This window comes from Dromiciops gliroides, chromosome 3, assembly GCF_019393635.1.
Source record: "Dromiciops gliroides isolate mDroGli1 chromosome 3, mDroGli1.pri, whole genome shotgun sequence".
Classification (NCBI taxonomy): Eukaryota; Metazoa; Chordata; class Mammalia; order Microbiotheria; family Microbiotheriidae; genus Dromiciops; species Dromiciops gliroides.
This window is the reverse complement of record NC_057863.1, coordinates 188,476,634-188,492,854: the sequence shown is the minus strand read 5'-3', so window position 1 is coordinate 188,492,854 and position 16,221 is coordinate 188,476,634. Positions and strand designations below refer to the sequence as shown.

At 37.7% G+C, this 16,221-nt stretch overlaps 1 protein-coding gene across 1 annotated transcript in view; it reads left to right on the top strand.

The window, feature by feature from the left end:
- Positions 1-16,221, top strand: part of SLC9A2 (solute carrier family 9 member A2) — a 126,650-nt gene that overhangs the window by 74,233 nt on the left and 36,196 nt on the right. The window contains exon 5 of the mRNA XM_043997537.1: positions 1,738-1,940. Coding sequence (XP_043853472.1) covers positions 1,738-1,940 — 203 coding nt within the window. The remainder of the gene's footprint in view (positions 1-1,737; positions 1,941-16,221) is intronic.

Sequence of the window (16,221 nt, the reverse complement as noted above, 5' to 3'; positions counted from 1 at the left end):
CAGTGTAGTTGTAGGACTGACATTATAAATCATTATCAAGAGTTTTCCTTCAACTGACAGTTATTATCTCAAAATAATTGACCCTTTAGCTTGCTATACCATAAACTGACTTACTCTCAAAAATTCCCACTTCAATTGGGTACAGGCAGCCCTGGAACTTTTCTTCCCATTAATTGGCCCCTCCTTCCTAGAAATTTTGATGTCCAGCCTCTTTCTTCCTTTGTCTTCTCTCTGGGAATACTGGATACAGGATATGGGATACTGGATTTAGTTAGGGTTGTTATATTAGTGATATCTGGGGCCACATAGCTAGTAAGTTTCTGAGAAGGATTTGAATTCAGGTCTTCCTGACTCTAGGCCTTGCACTCTGTCCACTGTGATCATTGTTGTTCAGTCATTTCAGTCGTGTCCAACTCTCCATGACTCCATTTGGGGCTTTCTTGGCAAAGATACTGGAGTGGTTTTCCATTTCCTTCTCCAGCTCATTTTACAGATGAGGAAACTGAAGCGAACAGGTTTAAGTGACTTGCCCAGGGTCACAAAGTTGTAAGTGTCTGAGGACAGATTTTAACTCAGGAAGATGAACTTTCCTGCCTCCAGGCCTGGCACTCTATTCACTGAACCACCTAGCTGCCACTGTGAGAATAGTGAAATGGACAATTTCAGAGGTAACTCAGGAGAACTCTATGAACTGATACAGAATGAAGTGAGAAGAACTAGGAGAACAATTTATAAAATGATAATGTAAAGAAAAACAAGTTCAAGGGACTCTAGAACTCAACACAATGATAAAACACAAGTCAAGAAACATACCACTCACATCCTGACAGAGGTAATATATTTAGAATACAGAAAGAAATATATATTTTTGCCAGAGTATGCATCTATGTGTTGAGGCCTTTAATTTTCATTTTTTAAAATTTGTTCACTGCTGGGTTGTTGGAAGGGAGAGATTAATTTGAAAAATGAAAGTAAAATAATCTATTTTATGAATTGAGAGTAGTAGACTCGGAGTCAGAAGGATGTAGGTACAAATCCCATCTCTGACATTGTGTGACACAGGACAAGTGACTTAATCTTTCTAAATCCCAGTTTCCTCAGCTGTCAAATGGAGATAATAATAGCACCTCCTTCACAGTGTTGTGAGGAGAACGGAGTGAGATAATTCATGCAAAGCACTGTGCAACCTTTAAAGATCCACATAAATTCTAGCTGGTATTGTTTGAGAAGAGCAGGACACAGTGATTAGAATGCTAGATTTGGAGTCAGGAAGACCTTCACAGAAGCACAATACTCTATATAACATTGGGCAACTCAACACCATCATCCCCAGGCTCCAACTCCTCATTTGTAAAATGGGTATAAATTATAAGCATATTTCCCTTACAATGTCCTTTGAGGATCACATAAGATAATATATAAAGTGCTTTGGAAACAATCAAGCACCATGTAAATATGTTATTATTATTTTCCCACTTAGATGTTACCAGTGTTGGAATTTAGTAGGGAAATCTTAGAGAATTGCCTGAGGCATCTAGAGGTTAAGTGATTGACCTAGGTTTACATAGGTAGTAAATGTCAGAAGCTAAATTTGAACTTGGGTTTCCCGAATCCAACAAGGTACTCTAGCCACTGCATATCATCATCACTTTAGCAAATATACATATTAATTATTCCTGGTTACATGTCAAGATCTCAAGCAGTATGACTGATTTTTTATTTTATCATCTTCCTCAGGTGTCTTTGTTTTGACTCAGATCATTAACTGGTTCCGGACAATACCTCTGACTTTCAAAGATCAGTTCATCATTGCCTATGGAGGATTAAGAGGGGCCATCTGTTTTGCTTTGGTCTTCCTGCTTCCTGCTGCAGTGTTTCCTAGAAAGAAACTGTTTATTACAGCTGCCATTGTGGTCATATTCTTCACAGTCTTCATTCAGGTGAGCATAGTCCTTACACCTCTGAGATAACTGTGGTCCCCCTACTCCATTCTGAAGAAATAAGATATTTTGGTCCACCCAAGTAAACCCCTTTCATAGAATGTCAAAATAATTTATAATCTCAGCAAATTGAAAAAAAAATGAGGCAATAGTGTGTTGGCTCTTTGTGAAGTACTTAAAAGTATAAGGGAACGTGATATTTCTTGTTTGGATTTCCATCTTTCAGTTGATCATGGGTTTAGGAAGTCCAAAATGGTGTACTTGATAAGGTAATCACTTCAGTGACAGTAGGAAGAGAGGGGAACCTTTCAATGTATGACTGTTCTTACTATCCTTACTCCTTCTTTGGCTCTGTAACTCATTAAGTGTTTATGGAGTATTGTATAGACTTAAAAATATTGTTTTAAGAATGATGAAGCAAAGTAGTCAGTTTAACTATTACAGATACCCAAATTAACTACAAAGACATATGAAGAAAGATGCTATCTGCATCCAGAGAAAAGAGATATGTATAAAATAGTTTCTCTCTCTCTCTCTCTCTCTCTCTCTCTCTCTCTCTCTCTCTCTCTGTATGTGTGTCTAATGGTGGCCATCTCTAGGGTGGGAAGAGAGGGAAGAAAAAAAGGAAAAAAATACATGATAACTGTATTATGTATTTAAAAAGAATAGCAAGTTGTATATAATAGATTTGCAGTTTCATGTGCAATCATCTTTTTTATTGTACTATATTGGGAAAATGCCTGTTTTATTCAATAATTTAAAAATAAAATAAATTAATTTTTTTTTAAAAATGAAAAAGAAAAGTTATTTGACCTTAGGTAGCTGCTTAACAATCCCTCATCTAGAAAACTGTGATGGCTGAATATACTTTTTTTAAAAAAATTTTTTTTTAGTGAGGCAATTGGGGTTAAGTGACTTGCCCAGGGTCACACAGCTAGTAAGTGTTAAGTGTCTGAGGCCGGATTTGAACTCAGGTACTCTGACTCCAGGGCCGGTGCTCTATCCACTGCGCCACCTAGCTGCCCCTGAATATACTTTTAATATCAGGCTTCAAACACCACAAGGTAAACTTAATTTTTAAAATATTCTTCCTTCTTTTCACCTTCCCACACATGCTGGGGATAGTAGACTATTCTAAAATTGGACCCTGGAAGTTATGGTTTTATATAGGTGGGAACTATGTCCTTAATGATTGGCATTATTTCCTAGGGTATTTGGCAGTTTCTCAAACAGTTTCTCTACCTCCTGTGTCTGTGCCTGGAATGCTCTGCCTCCTTATCTCAGCCTTTTAGTTGCCCTGGCTTCCTTCAATACCCAGCTCAAATCCTACTTTCCCCAGGAGGACTTTCTCAGTTCTCTTAGGTGAGAATACCTTGCCCTTTGACACTGCCTTCAGCCATTTCATATATAGCTTTTGTGTGTCTAGTTATTTACATATTGCAAAGCCTATCAGAATGTGAGCTCCATGAGCTTGAGGATTTTTTTTTTTTTGCCTTTTTTTGATCCTTAGTTCTTAGCACAGTGCCAGGAAGTAGTCAATTTTTAATAAAAACATTCACTGACTGACTAATTAGTCTGACTAGTTAGCTTTTCTGTATGACTTTTATTCTCCTTTGGGACTCAGGAGTGTTTTTTATCTATGTTCTTTTTTGGATATGGAGGGGAAACAATTCTCCTCTGTGCCCATTGTTATTATGAGAATACCATAATGGGAAAGACTAGCCTTAGTGACTACTACCAGAAGATTATTGAATTCAGCAAACATTTACTGAATACCAATGATATCTTTGGCACCATGGTTTACACTGGGGATAGGAAGACAAAACTGAGGGCAATCCCTCCCCTCAAGGATCTTATATTCTACTGGAGGGAAACAACATGCACACAAGTATGTAAATATGAAATAAATAATTTTGGACAGCAGCATCAACAACTGAGGAGTCAGGAAAGACTTCTTACTAGCGTTGGAACTTGCGCTGAGTTATGAAGGGAATAAGAGGTTAAAAAAGGTAGAGATAAGGATAGAAAACATCCCAGACATTGAGATGGGACTGACTTCATGAAGACATGGACACAGGAAAGGGAATGTTATATACCAGTAATTTTTGGACATGCGAGGGGGAATAATATTGAATCAACCTGGAAAGATTAACTAGAGCTAAAATATGCAGTCTTTAAATACCAGGGAAATTAGTGTTTTATCCTGGAGTTAATAGGGAGCCACTGAAGCTTCTTAAGCAGGAGAGTGGCCTGTGCTTTAGGAATATCAATTTATCAGCTATGCAGAAAGTAAGAAAAGGTGCAGGTTAAATGAAGGGAGATTTAGGAGCTATCAAAATCATCCAAGAGAGAGGTAATAAGGGCCTGACCTAGACTTGTGAGTGGAAAGAAGAGGAAAGTTGCAATAGAAATTCTGGAAGTAGACAACTAGTTGGATATGTAAGGGCTAAGGATGTGGTACCTTCATCAGAAGCAGAGAAATTAGGAAGAAGAATAAGCTTAGGGGGGAAATAATGAGGGATTTTTCTTTTTGGTTTTATTTTGTTTGGGGTTTTGGTGTTGCTGGAGGGTTGGAGGAGACTGAGAAGGAATTGTTAGAGACAGGTAAGAGAACAAGACCAGAATCATAAAAACCCAGAGAGGATAGCCTATTAACATTGTCACAGAAGGAGGAAGAATAAGAAAAAGTAATTGGATTTAGCAAGATAGAGATTGTCTTTTGCCTTTTTTGTACTGGGGGTAAAAGTTGAGCAACATTCTGTCCTCTCCTAAGAACAAAGTCATGATCATGGGTCTGGTCCAAAGCAATGTTGTAAGGTACATGATCGTCTTTTCTGAGCCAGCCCCAAGAGCTTCATCACCCTAGGGCCTGCTCTTTTGGGATTCATGCTCATATGTTTCCTGTATCAATAATAAAAATTGCTCATTTTTATACTGCTTTACAGTTTACAAAGCACTTTCCTAATAACAACTCCGTAGAGCATATACTTACTATTGCCAAGCGCCTTCTCTGTTATATTTTGTTTGGTCTGGGTCTCATCCAACTCCTCCTTCCACCACAAATAGCTAATAGGATAAATGAACACTTTTCATTGTAGTCTACTGTATTAATGGGAGAGCCAGTTTTAAGTAAATGAGGTCCTTGGGAGATAAAAGTCACTGCTAACACATTAGAAACTCTGATAGTGGGGCAGCTAGGTGGCGCAGTGAATAGAGCACCGGCCCTGGAGTCAGGAGGACCTGAGTTCAAATTCGACCATAGACACTTAACACTTACTAGCTGTGTGACCCTGGGCAAGTCACTTAACCCCAATTGCCTCACTAAAAAAAAAAAAAAAAAGAAAAAAGAAAAAAAAAGAAACTCTAATAGTAAGAATGTCAAGGCAGTTAGAAGAGGAAGGCAGAACCAGGAAGGCCATTAAAGATGCCTTTCTATGTCCTTAAGTCATAAAAATGTTGCTAGGACAAACCAATAATTAGCAATTTGTACATACAGGGAAAGTAGCCAAAAAATGCACTTTGTGGGAGAATGACTGAATGGTGGAGGGGGCAGGCCTAGGAGGAATTCGCTCTGGGTATGGCTATGGGAAAGGAGTTCATGGCCACTGATAGTTTCATCTTTGTAACCAGTTATTCTTGTTTACCAGATGCTAAGCTGACCTGTTTCTAGTTGTTCATTTTTTTTAAAGACCTGGAAGAGTTTGAATTTCTCCTATCTATATTCCCAGCTTTATTGTTCTCGGTGCTCTGGACAAAACAACAAAAATGATTATAAAAATGTACAGGAAAAGATATCTATGTGTGTATTCCCAGGATTTGCAGTTAGGAGGGCATGAGTTCTTATCCCAACTCTGACATTAGCTGTGTGATCCTGAGTCAATTGCTTAACCTCTCAAGGCCTTGGTTACCTCATCTGTCCAATGAGGGAGATGGACTAAATAAGCTTTTAAGTCCTTTTCGGTTCTAAATTCCCGATATTATAAGTGCTGCCAGGAGCCTCTGAATCGCAGCAACTTGAGACAAAGCCTTGGTCACCCCACCCTGGTGACAGCCATTCAGCTGAACCTGCTTTGATATAAGGGTGTAGATGCTCTTTGCAGAGCAGGATTGCCTTAAATCCATGACAGCTGACTGCTCTGACTCATGATCTCCCTAGCTGCCTTTAAGTGCCAACTAAAATCCCATCTTCTAAAGGAAGCCTTTTCCAACCCCTCTTAATTCCAGTGCTTTACCTTTAAAAAATAATTTCCAGGCACAGTGGATAAAACACCTGCCCTGGATTCAGGAGAACCTGAGTTCAAATGCGGCCTCAGACACTTGACTCTTAGTAGCTGTGTGACCCTGGGCAAGTCACTTAACCCTCATTTCCCTGCCCCTAATAATAATAATAATAATAATGTCCTATTTGTCCTGTGTGTAGCTTTCTTTATATGTATCTGTTTGTAGGTTATCTCTCTCATTAGATTGCAAGTTCCTTGAGGTCAGGGACTGTCTTTGGATTCCATTTATATCTCCAACACTTAGCCCAGTGTCTGGTCGAGAGTAGGTGCTTAATAAATGTTTATTGGTTGATTGTTCTCTTTCTCCCCCAAGGTACTTCATCTTTGTGCGCTTGAGTGACACAGATACTCTTACTTATGTTGCTTACTTATAAAAGTTTTTATCATCTCCTTCTGCTCTTTCACCTTCCCTTCCTGCTTCTTCCCTACAACTTGGGTGGGGGGTGGGGTTTGGGGATAGGAGGGAGAAGCTTTGGGCCTTATATGTATATTCTTTGAAAGGAATCTCTTCCTGTCAGTATAAATAAATAATTGAGGGACAAAGAAAAAGCAGTCTGCCAGAAGGTACTTAATGGGTTACAAATATACCAGAAATTATGAATTATACATCTATGCATAAAATTCTGTCCTCTGTGCAAATAATGCTACTTATTCCTGTTTGAGTGGCCCCTTTTATCCTGATGAAACTTTTATCAACATTTCTTTTTTCCCCTCTTTCTCTTTGCTTCATTTCAGTGTTTTGAGTGAAGCAAATTGCTTCATCCCAAATACTGAGTTAGCAATGTTTTGTGAAAAGAACCCTATGTGAAACATGTGTTTATTCCTGATACCAGAAGTTCTAATGAGGAATTTCATATTGGATTGTGTTGAAGATGAAAGAAGGAAGTCTTTTCTTGAAGGGACATAAAGCCCATATCAAAATAGAATGATGCTTCTACAATATTTGATGACTAATCAACCCAGATTCCCTCTGACTTGTGCATTTCCTTTCTTTTAAAAAGTGCTGACTGGTAATCTAACTTAGTGTCTTAAATATTATATTGCTCACTGCATAAAATAGTCTTGACTGCATATTTTTATTTAAAGTTGTAGCTACTATTGGTTAAAGTCCAATAGCAAATAAAAGTACATTACAGAGAATAAAAAATTCAAATGGGTAATATTCAAACATGGTTTTCCAGGTGATTGGGGGAAGAGATGGAGAAACATAGGTTTCATTCATTCATTAGTCATTAAGTATTTGTAGTTAGGCAATTTGTACCAAGGAGGATACAAACTAAGAGTAGGAAATAAGAATGAAGAGAGCAAGAGGGTCCATTTCATAAAAACTTATTAAGATGGACCTTAGCGGTTATTCAGTCTACCCTTCAAACCAATGAAGAAATCTAATTAGAATAGAAATAGAAGCAATTCTGAATGTTAGAAAATTATTCCTTATTTTGAGCTAGAATCTGTTCTAGGTCCTTCCTCATTGGTCCTAGTTTGATCTACAGAATAAGCGTTTACTCTTTTCCCATGGCAAATTTTCAAGTATTGGAAGATTGTAATTATGCCTTTTCCTTCCCTATTCTCCATCCAAATCTTTTCTTCTTGGAGTTGAATAGCTCAAGTTTCTTCAGCCATTCTTCACAGGTCACATAGTTTTGATAATTTCTCAGCATCCTGTTTGCCCTCTTCTGGACACACTTCAGAGGATCTGTCAACATCCTTAAAATGTGGTGCCTAGAATTGAATGCAACACACTGAAAGGACAACCACGTTCATACTCAACAGGGTCCAAATCCTGGCTCAGCCATTTAAAAGCTATGTGAATATAGCTAAGCTATTTAACCTCTTTGAGCCTTAGCTTGCTCATCTGACAAATGAGGAGTTTGGATTGGATGACCTCTGAGGTCCCTTCTGTCTCTACATCTGTGATCCTAATATGGTCTAATGAGCAACATGTGATGATCACTGACCTTGAGCTGGGCATTATACAGAGCTTCTATTTATATGGTCTGAAAGCTTTTCCAATATTCATACCCATGTTATTGGCTTATATTGAGCTTGTAAGCAATGAACAATCAGTCAGTAAATCAATAAACGTTTATTAAGAGCCTACTACATGCAAGACGCTGTGCTAAGTGCTAAGGATACAAAAAGAGGCAAAGGGCAATCCCTGCCCTCAAGGAGCTTACCCTATAATAGAGAAACTTGTTATCTAACATGCCTGCATCTTGTTCTTCACGTATTTTGGTATTCATTTCATCAATTCACTTGTATTAAAATCTTGTTGCTAGCAGAAAGGATATCTTTTTATTTTAATTACTGTTTTGTTGTTTTTGTTAATAAACAGGATCATTTTATTTTATTTTTATTTCAACCACTTAATTTATTAAGCAACCTGGTTTTAAATGAACATAAAAGTTTTTGTTATTGTTGTTCAGTTGTGTCTGATTCTTTGTAACCCTTTTGGGGGCTTTCTTGGCAAAGATACTTGAGTGGTTTGCCATTTCCTTCTCCAGCTTATTTTCAATATGAGAAACTAAAGCATACAGGGCTAGGTGACCAGTAAGTAACCAGATTTGAATTCAGGAAGATGAGTCTTTCTGACTCTAGGCCCAGAACTCTATGCACTGTGCCACTTAGCTGCGAATAGATAGCTGTATCTTGCCATATTCTCACTATGATCCAGTATATGATATGAGACTCTTTGGAAAACTTATAAATGATAATCACATCCATTTCTTTTCATAGATGACCTTCCCTTTTCAGGTTCATCTGGCACAGTTACTGAGTTGTAAGTTTTTTTCCTTCCTTCCTTCCAAATTAGAACCTAAAACTTTTCTAATGTGTTAAGAAAAAGAAAAGAAAAACATCTTCCTTTTAGCTTTGCAGCAGATTTCTCCTTTTAGTCACATTATTGGAGGGGGGGCGGAGACATGAACATAATTCACCTGCAATAGAAACCTCTGCTTCCTGTTTCCTTAATTCTATTCAGTGGGGATTTATCACAAGGAGCTCCTTCCATGGTGCCAGTACACAATAATAGGTGGGAATTTAACTCACTCTTTGTAGAATGATGTTTCAGAGTATATGAGTAAAACCCAGAGAGTTTCTCATTCAGGATATTACAGATATTTCCAAGATATTACAAAGATATCAACCCTACTTTTTTTTTTTTTTGGTGGGGCAATGGGGGTTAAGTGACTTGCCCAGGGTCACACAGCTAGTAAGTGTCAAGCGTCTGAGGCTGGATTTGAACTCAGGTACTCCTGAATCTAGGGCCGGTGCTTTATCTACTGTGCCACCTAGCTGCCCCTATCAACCCTATTTTTAAAAGCCTTCATCTATAGCTATCTAAAAAGAAATTAAAAAGTTAGATCTTTCCTAATGTAAAAATCATATGGTGTGGGGGCAGCTAGATGGTGCAGTGCATAAAGCACCAGCCCTGGATTCAGGAGGACCTGAGTTCAAATTCAGCCTCAGACACTTGACACTTACTAGCTGTGAGACCCTGGGCAAGTCACTTAACCCCATTGCCCCGCAAAAAAAAAAAAAAATCATATGGTGGTAAGCAACATTTCATGTTAGGTTTCCCCAGATTTTGTCACTGAGCTCCTGAGCCTCTACATGAATCTCAGGGAAGCTTAACTGCCACAAAATATGCTGGCTTTAGAAATAGATAGCAAAAATATTTTGGAGAACTGTAGAAGGAGGATTTTTTAAAAAATATATTAAATACCCAATTTAAAGGATTATCTGCCAGCCACAAATACTTCAAAGGATGAAAATTTTAGACTAAATAATTTTTTTTAAGTAAATATCATTTTAAAATGGGTAATTTAGTAATACTAGCTAAATTTTGTCAAGAATTTTAAAGATTGGGGGGCGGAGCCAAGATGGCGGAGAGGAAGCAGCAAGCTGCCTGAGCTCTCCTTCTGTTCCCTCAAAACGAACATTAAATCAAGCCTCTGGACGGATTCTGAAACTACAGAACCTGCAAAGAGACAGAGAGACACAGTCCTCCAACCAGAGATAATTTAGAAGACTTCAGGAAAAGGTCGGTCTGACTCGGGCAAAAGGGAGGCCCAGCGCAGGGCAGCAACCCAGCGCCGAGGGGGTCGGGGCAAATCAGCAGGAGCTGCGGGCCACAGCCGAACAACTGAGGCTCCCGGAACCTGGTTCAAAAATCTGGTGGCCAAGAAGGACAGTGGAAAAACTTACCTGCACCGGCCGAGAGGGCCACGAACGGCAGGATCAGACGCCGGGGTCTGGCGCCTGGCTGGCCGAGCACAATCAGACAGGAAGTGCAGGACAGGGGATCTCCACACACCATAAAGGCCTCAGAGTAAAAGCCCGGTCACACAGCACCTATACACCTGCACAAGAAGCCCAAAACAGGGACCCTGGTGCCCCCAGAGCAGACCTCAACTTAAAGAATAAATAAATAAGCTGCAATAATGAGTAAGAAGCAAAAAAGAGCCCTCTCCATTGAGAGCTTCTGTATCAATAGGGAAGAAGCCAACACAAACTCAGATGAGGACAATAGCCTCAAATTGTCTACATCTGAAGCCTCACAAAGGAAGGTGAATTGGTCGCAAGAACAAAAAGCCTTCCTGGAAGAGCTCAAAAAGGATTTTAAAAATCAATTGCAAGAGGTAGAAGAAAAAATGGGGAGAGAAATGAAAGCAACACAAAAAAACTATGAAAAAAGAATCAGCAGCTTAGAAAAGGAAGTTGAAGAAAACAAAGCCTTAAAAAATTCATTTGGCCAAATGGAAAAAAAGCTGCATAATCTCACTGAAGAAAACAATACCTTAAAAAATTCACTTAGCCAAACGGAAAAAAAGGTACATAATCTCACTGAAGAAAACAATACCTTAAAAAATTCACTTAGCCAAATGGAAAAAAAGGTGCATAATCTCACTGAAGAAAACAATGCCTTAAAAATTAAAGTGGGACAGTTGGAAGAAAAGGAATCCATGAGACACCAAGAATCGGTCAAGCAGAATAAAAAAAATGAAAAAATAGAAGAAAATGTGAAATACCTCATTGGAAAGACAACTGATCTGGAAAACAGATCGAGGAGAGACAATTTGAGAATCATTGGACTGCCTGAAAGCCATGACCAGAAAAAGAATCTAGATACCATATTCCAGGAAATTATTAAGGAGAACTGCCCTGATATCATAGAATCAGAGGATAAAATCATCATTGAAAGAATCCATCGATCACCTCCTGAAAGAGACCCCAAAAGGAAAACTCCAAGGAATATTGTAGCCAAATTCCAGAATTATCAGGTGAAGGAGAAAATACTCCAAGCAGCCAGAAAGAAGCAATTTAAATATCATGGAGCCACAGTCAGGATTGCTCAGGACCTGGCAGCTTCAACATTAAAGGACCGCAAGGCTTGGAATATGATATTCCGGAAGGCAAAGGAGATTGGATTGCAGCCGAGAATCTATTACCCAGCAAAAATGTGCATTTTCTTTCAGGGGAAAAGATGGACATTTAATGACATTGGGGACTTTCAATCTTTCCTGGTGAAAAGACCAGAACTGAATAGAAAATTTGATCTCAACATACAAGACTCAAGAGAAGTTTAAAAAGGTAAACAGAGGGGGGAAAAAAAAAGTTACCCTATTAGGTTAAACTGTTTATATCCCTACACAGGAAGATAATACTCATAACTCTTAAGAACTGTAAATGTATTTGGGCAGAGAGAAGGACTTTATATAGAGGGTATAAATATAAATTGTCTTTGATGTGATGATACAAAAGAATTAAGGAGATAAAAAGGGAGTCTATGGGGAGGAGAGGAAAGGGGAGGTGGAATGGGATGAATTATATCATATGAAGAGGTGGAAAAAAACCTATTATAATAGAGGGAAAGAAAGGAGGGGGGAACATGGTTTCAACCCTATTCTCATTAGATTTGACTCAAAGAGGGAATAACATATACGTTCATTGGGATAAAGAAACTTAACTCACTCTTTAGGGAAACAAAAGGGGAAGGGAAAGGGGGGGACTGAGAAGGGAGGACAAAAGCAAGGGAGAAAAGGGTAAAGAAAAGAGAGGGGGGTGATAAAAAGGGAGGGCAGATTGGGGGAGGCAGGGGTAAGAAGTAAAACGTCGGTGAGGAGGAATAGGGTGAAAGAAGGGGGGAAAAGTACAAAGGGGGTAAATAGAATGGAGGGGAATAGACAGTCAGTAATAATAACTGTGAATGTGAATGGGATGAACTCTGCTATAAAACGGAAGCGAATTGCAGAGTGGATTAAAAACCAGAACCCTACAATATGCTGTTTACAAGAAACACATTTGAAGCAGAGAGATACACACAGAGTAAAGGTAAAAGGCTGGAGCAGAATATATTATGCCTCAGCTAAAGTAAAAAAGGCAGGGGTAGCAATCCTTATCTCAGACAAAGTGCAGGCAAAAATAGATCTCATTAAAAGAGATAAGGAAGGAAATTACATCTTACTTAAAGGTACTATAGATAATGAAGTAATATCAATATTGAATATGTATGCGCCAATTGGTATAGCATCCAAGTTCTTAGAGGAGAAGTTAAATGAGTTACAAGAGGAATTAGATAGTAATACTATACTAGTGGGGGATCTGAATCTCCCCCTCTCAGAATTAGATAAATCTAGCCAAAAAATAAATAAGAAAGAAGTGAAAGAGGTGAATAGATTACTAGAAAAGTTAGACATGATAGATGTCTGGAGAAAATTGAATGGGGATAGAAAGGAATATACCTTTTTCTCAGCAGTACATGGCACATTTTCAAAAATTGACCATGTATTAGGGCACAAAAACATCATAGTCAAATGTAGAAAGGCAGAAATAGTAAATGCATCCTTCTCAGATCATGATGCAATAAAAATTACATGTAAGAAAGAGCCAGGGAAAAGTAGAATGAAAATCAATTGGAAACTAAATAATTTCATTCTAAAGAATGAATGGGCCAAACAAGAAATCATAGAAACAATCAATAACTTTATCCAAGAGAATGACAATAATGAGACAACATACCAAAATCTATGGGATGCAGCCAAAGCAGTGCTTAGGGGAAAATTTATAGCTCTAAATGCTTACATGAATAAAAAAGAGAAAGAGGAGATTAATGAATTGGGCATGCAACTTAAAAAGCTAGAAAAAGAACAAATTAGAAATCCCCAATTAGACACTAAATTAGAGATCCTGAAAATTAAAGGAGAAATCAATAAGATTGAAAGCAAAAAAACTATAGAACTAATCAATAAAACTAAGAGCTGGTTTTATGAAAAAACCAATAAAATAGATAAAATACTGGTTAATTTGATTAAAAAAAAGAAAGAAGAAAACCAAATTACCAGTATCAAAAATGAAAAGGGTGATGTTACCACCAATGAAGTGGAAATTAAAGCAATAATTAGGAAATATTTTGCCCAACTGTATGCCAATAAATTTGACAATCTAAATGAAATGGATGAATATTTACAAAAATACAAACTGCCCAGGTTAACTGAAGAGGAAATAAAATCCTTAAATAAACCCATATTAGAAAAAGAAATTGAACAAGCTATTAATGAACTCCCTAAGAAAAAATCCCCAGGGCCAGATGGGTTTACGGGTGAATTTTACCAAACATTTAAAGAACAATTAATTCCAATATTATACAAATTATTTGGAAAAATAGGTGAAGAAGGAGTTCTACCAAATTCGTTTTATGACACAAATATGGTGGTGATACCAAAACCAGGCAAAGCAAAAACAGAGAAAGAAAATTATAGACCAATCTCCCTAATGAATATTGATGCTAAAATCTTAAATAAGATATTAGCAAGGAGATTACAGCAAGTGATCACCAGGATAATACACTATGACCAGGTGGGATTTATACCAGGAATGCAGGGCTGGTTCAACATTAGGAAAACTATTAACATAATCAACCACATCAATAAGAAAACCAACCAAAATCATATGATTATCTCAATAGATGCAGAGAAAGCCTTTGACAAAGTACAGCACCCATTCCTAATAAAAACACTAGAGAGTTTAGGAATAGGGGGAGCTTTCCTTAGAATAATAAACAGTATCTACCTAAAGCCATCAGCAAGTATTATATGCAATGGAGATAAATTAGAGGCCTTCCCAATAAGATCAGGGGTGAAACAGGGATGTCCATTATCACCCCTATTATTTAATATTGTCCTAGAAATGTTAGCTTTAGCAATCAGAGAAGAGAAAGGAATTAAAGGAATTAGAATAGGCAAGGAGGAAACAAAACTATCACTCTTTGCAGATGATATGATGGTATACTTAAGGAATCCTCGAGAATCAAGTCAAAAATTACTTGAAACAATTAACAACTTTAGCAAAGTAGCAGGATATAAAATAAATCCACATAAATCATCAGCATTTCTATACATGACCAACAAAGTCCAGCAGCAAGAGATAGAAAGAGAAATTCCATTTAAAGTAACGGTAGGTAATATAAAATACTTGGGAGTCTACTTGCCAAGACAAACCCAGGAACTCTATGAACACAACTACCAAACACTCTTCACACAAATCAAATCAGATCTAAATAATTGGAAAGATATCAATTGCTCATGGATAGGCAGAGCTAATATAGTAAAAATGACAATACTGCCTAAATTAATTTACTTATTCAGTGCCATACCAATCAGGCTACCTAAAAATTATTTTATACAGCTAGAAAAAATAATAACAAAATTCATCTGGAAAAACAAAAAATCAAGAATATCCAGGGAAATAATGAAAAAAAATTCACAGGAAGGTGGGTTAGCGGTACCAAACCTGGAGCTTTACTATAAAGCGGCAGTCATCAAAACTATCTGGTACTGGCTAAAAAATAGAGTGGTAGATCAATGGAATAGGCTAGGCTCAGGAAATGCAGTAGTAAATGACACTAGTAATGTAGTGTTTGATAAACCCAAAGACTCCAGCTTCTGGGATAGGAACTCAGTATTTGACAAAAACTGCTGGGAAAACTGGAAGATAGTATGGCAGAAATTAGGCTTAGACCAACATCTTACACCTTATACTAAAATAAGGTCAAAATGGATACATGATTTAGACATAAGAGGTGATACCATAGGTAAATTAGGAGAGAAAGGAATAGTGTACCTATCAGATCTTTGGAAAGGAGAACAGTTTTTGACCAAACATGAGATAGAGTATATTATAAAATGCAAAGTGGATGATTTTGATTATATTAAATTAAAAAATTTTTGTACAAACAGAAGCAATGCATCCAAAATTAGAAGGGAGGCAGAAAGCTGGGAAACAATTTTTGAGGCCAGTGCTTCTGATAAAGGCCTCATCTCTAAAATATATAGGGAATTAAATCAAATTTATAAGAATCCAAGTCAGTCCCCAATTGAGAAATGGTCAAAGGATATGAACAGGCAGTTTTCTGATGAAGAAACCAAAGCTATCTATTCCCATATGAAAAAATGCTCTAAATCTCTAATGATTAGAGAGATGCAAATTAAAACAACTCTGAGGTACCACCTGACACCTATCAGATTGGCTAAAATGACAAAAAAGGAAGATAATAAATGTTGGAGAGGCTGTGGGAAAATTGGAACACTAATGCATTGTTGGTGGAGCTGTGAGCTGATCCAACCATTCTGGAGAGCAATTTGGAATTATGCCCAAAGGGCGATAAAGCTGTGCATACCCTTTGACCCAGCAATCCCACTTTTAGGTCTTTTGCCCAAAGAAATCATGGAAGGGGGAAAGGGACCCACATGTACAAAAATATTTATAGCTGCTCTTTACGTGGTAGCAAGGAATTGGAAGTTGAGGGGGTGCCCATCAATTGGGGAATGGCTGGACAAGTTGTGGTATATGAATACAATGGAATACTATTGTGCTGTAAGAAATGATGAGCAGGAAGAGTTCAGAGAAACCTGGAGGGTCTTACGTGAGCTGATGATGAGTGAGATGAGCAGAACCAGAAGAACATTGTACACAGTATCATCAACATTGAGTGTTGACCTACT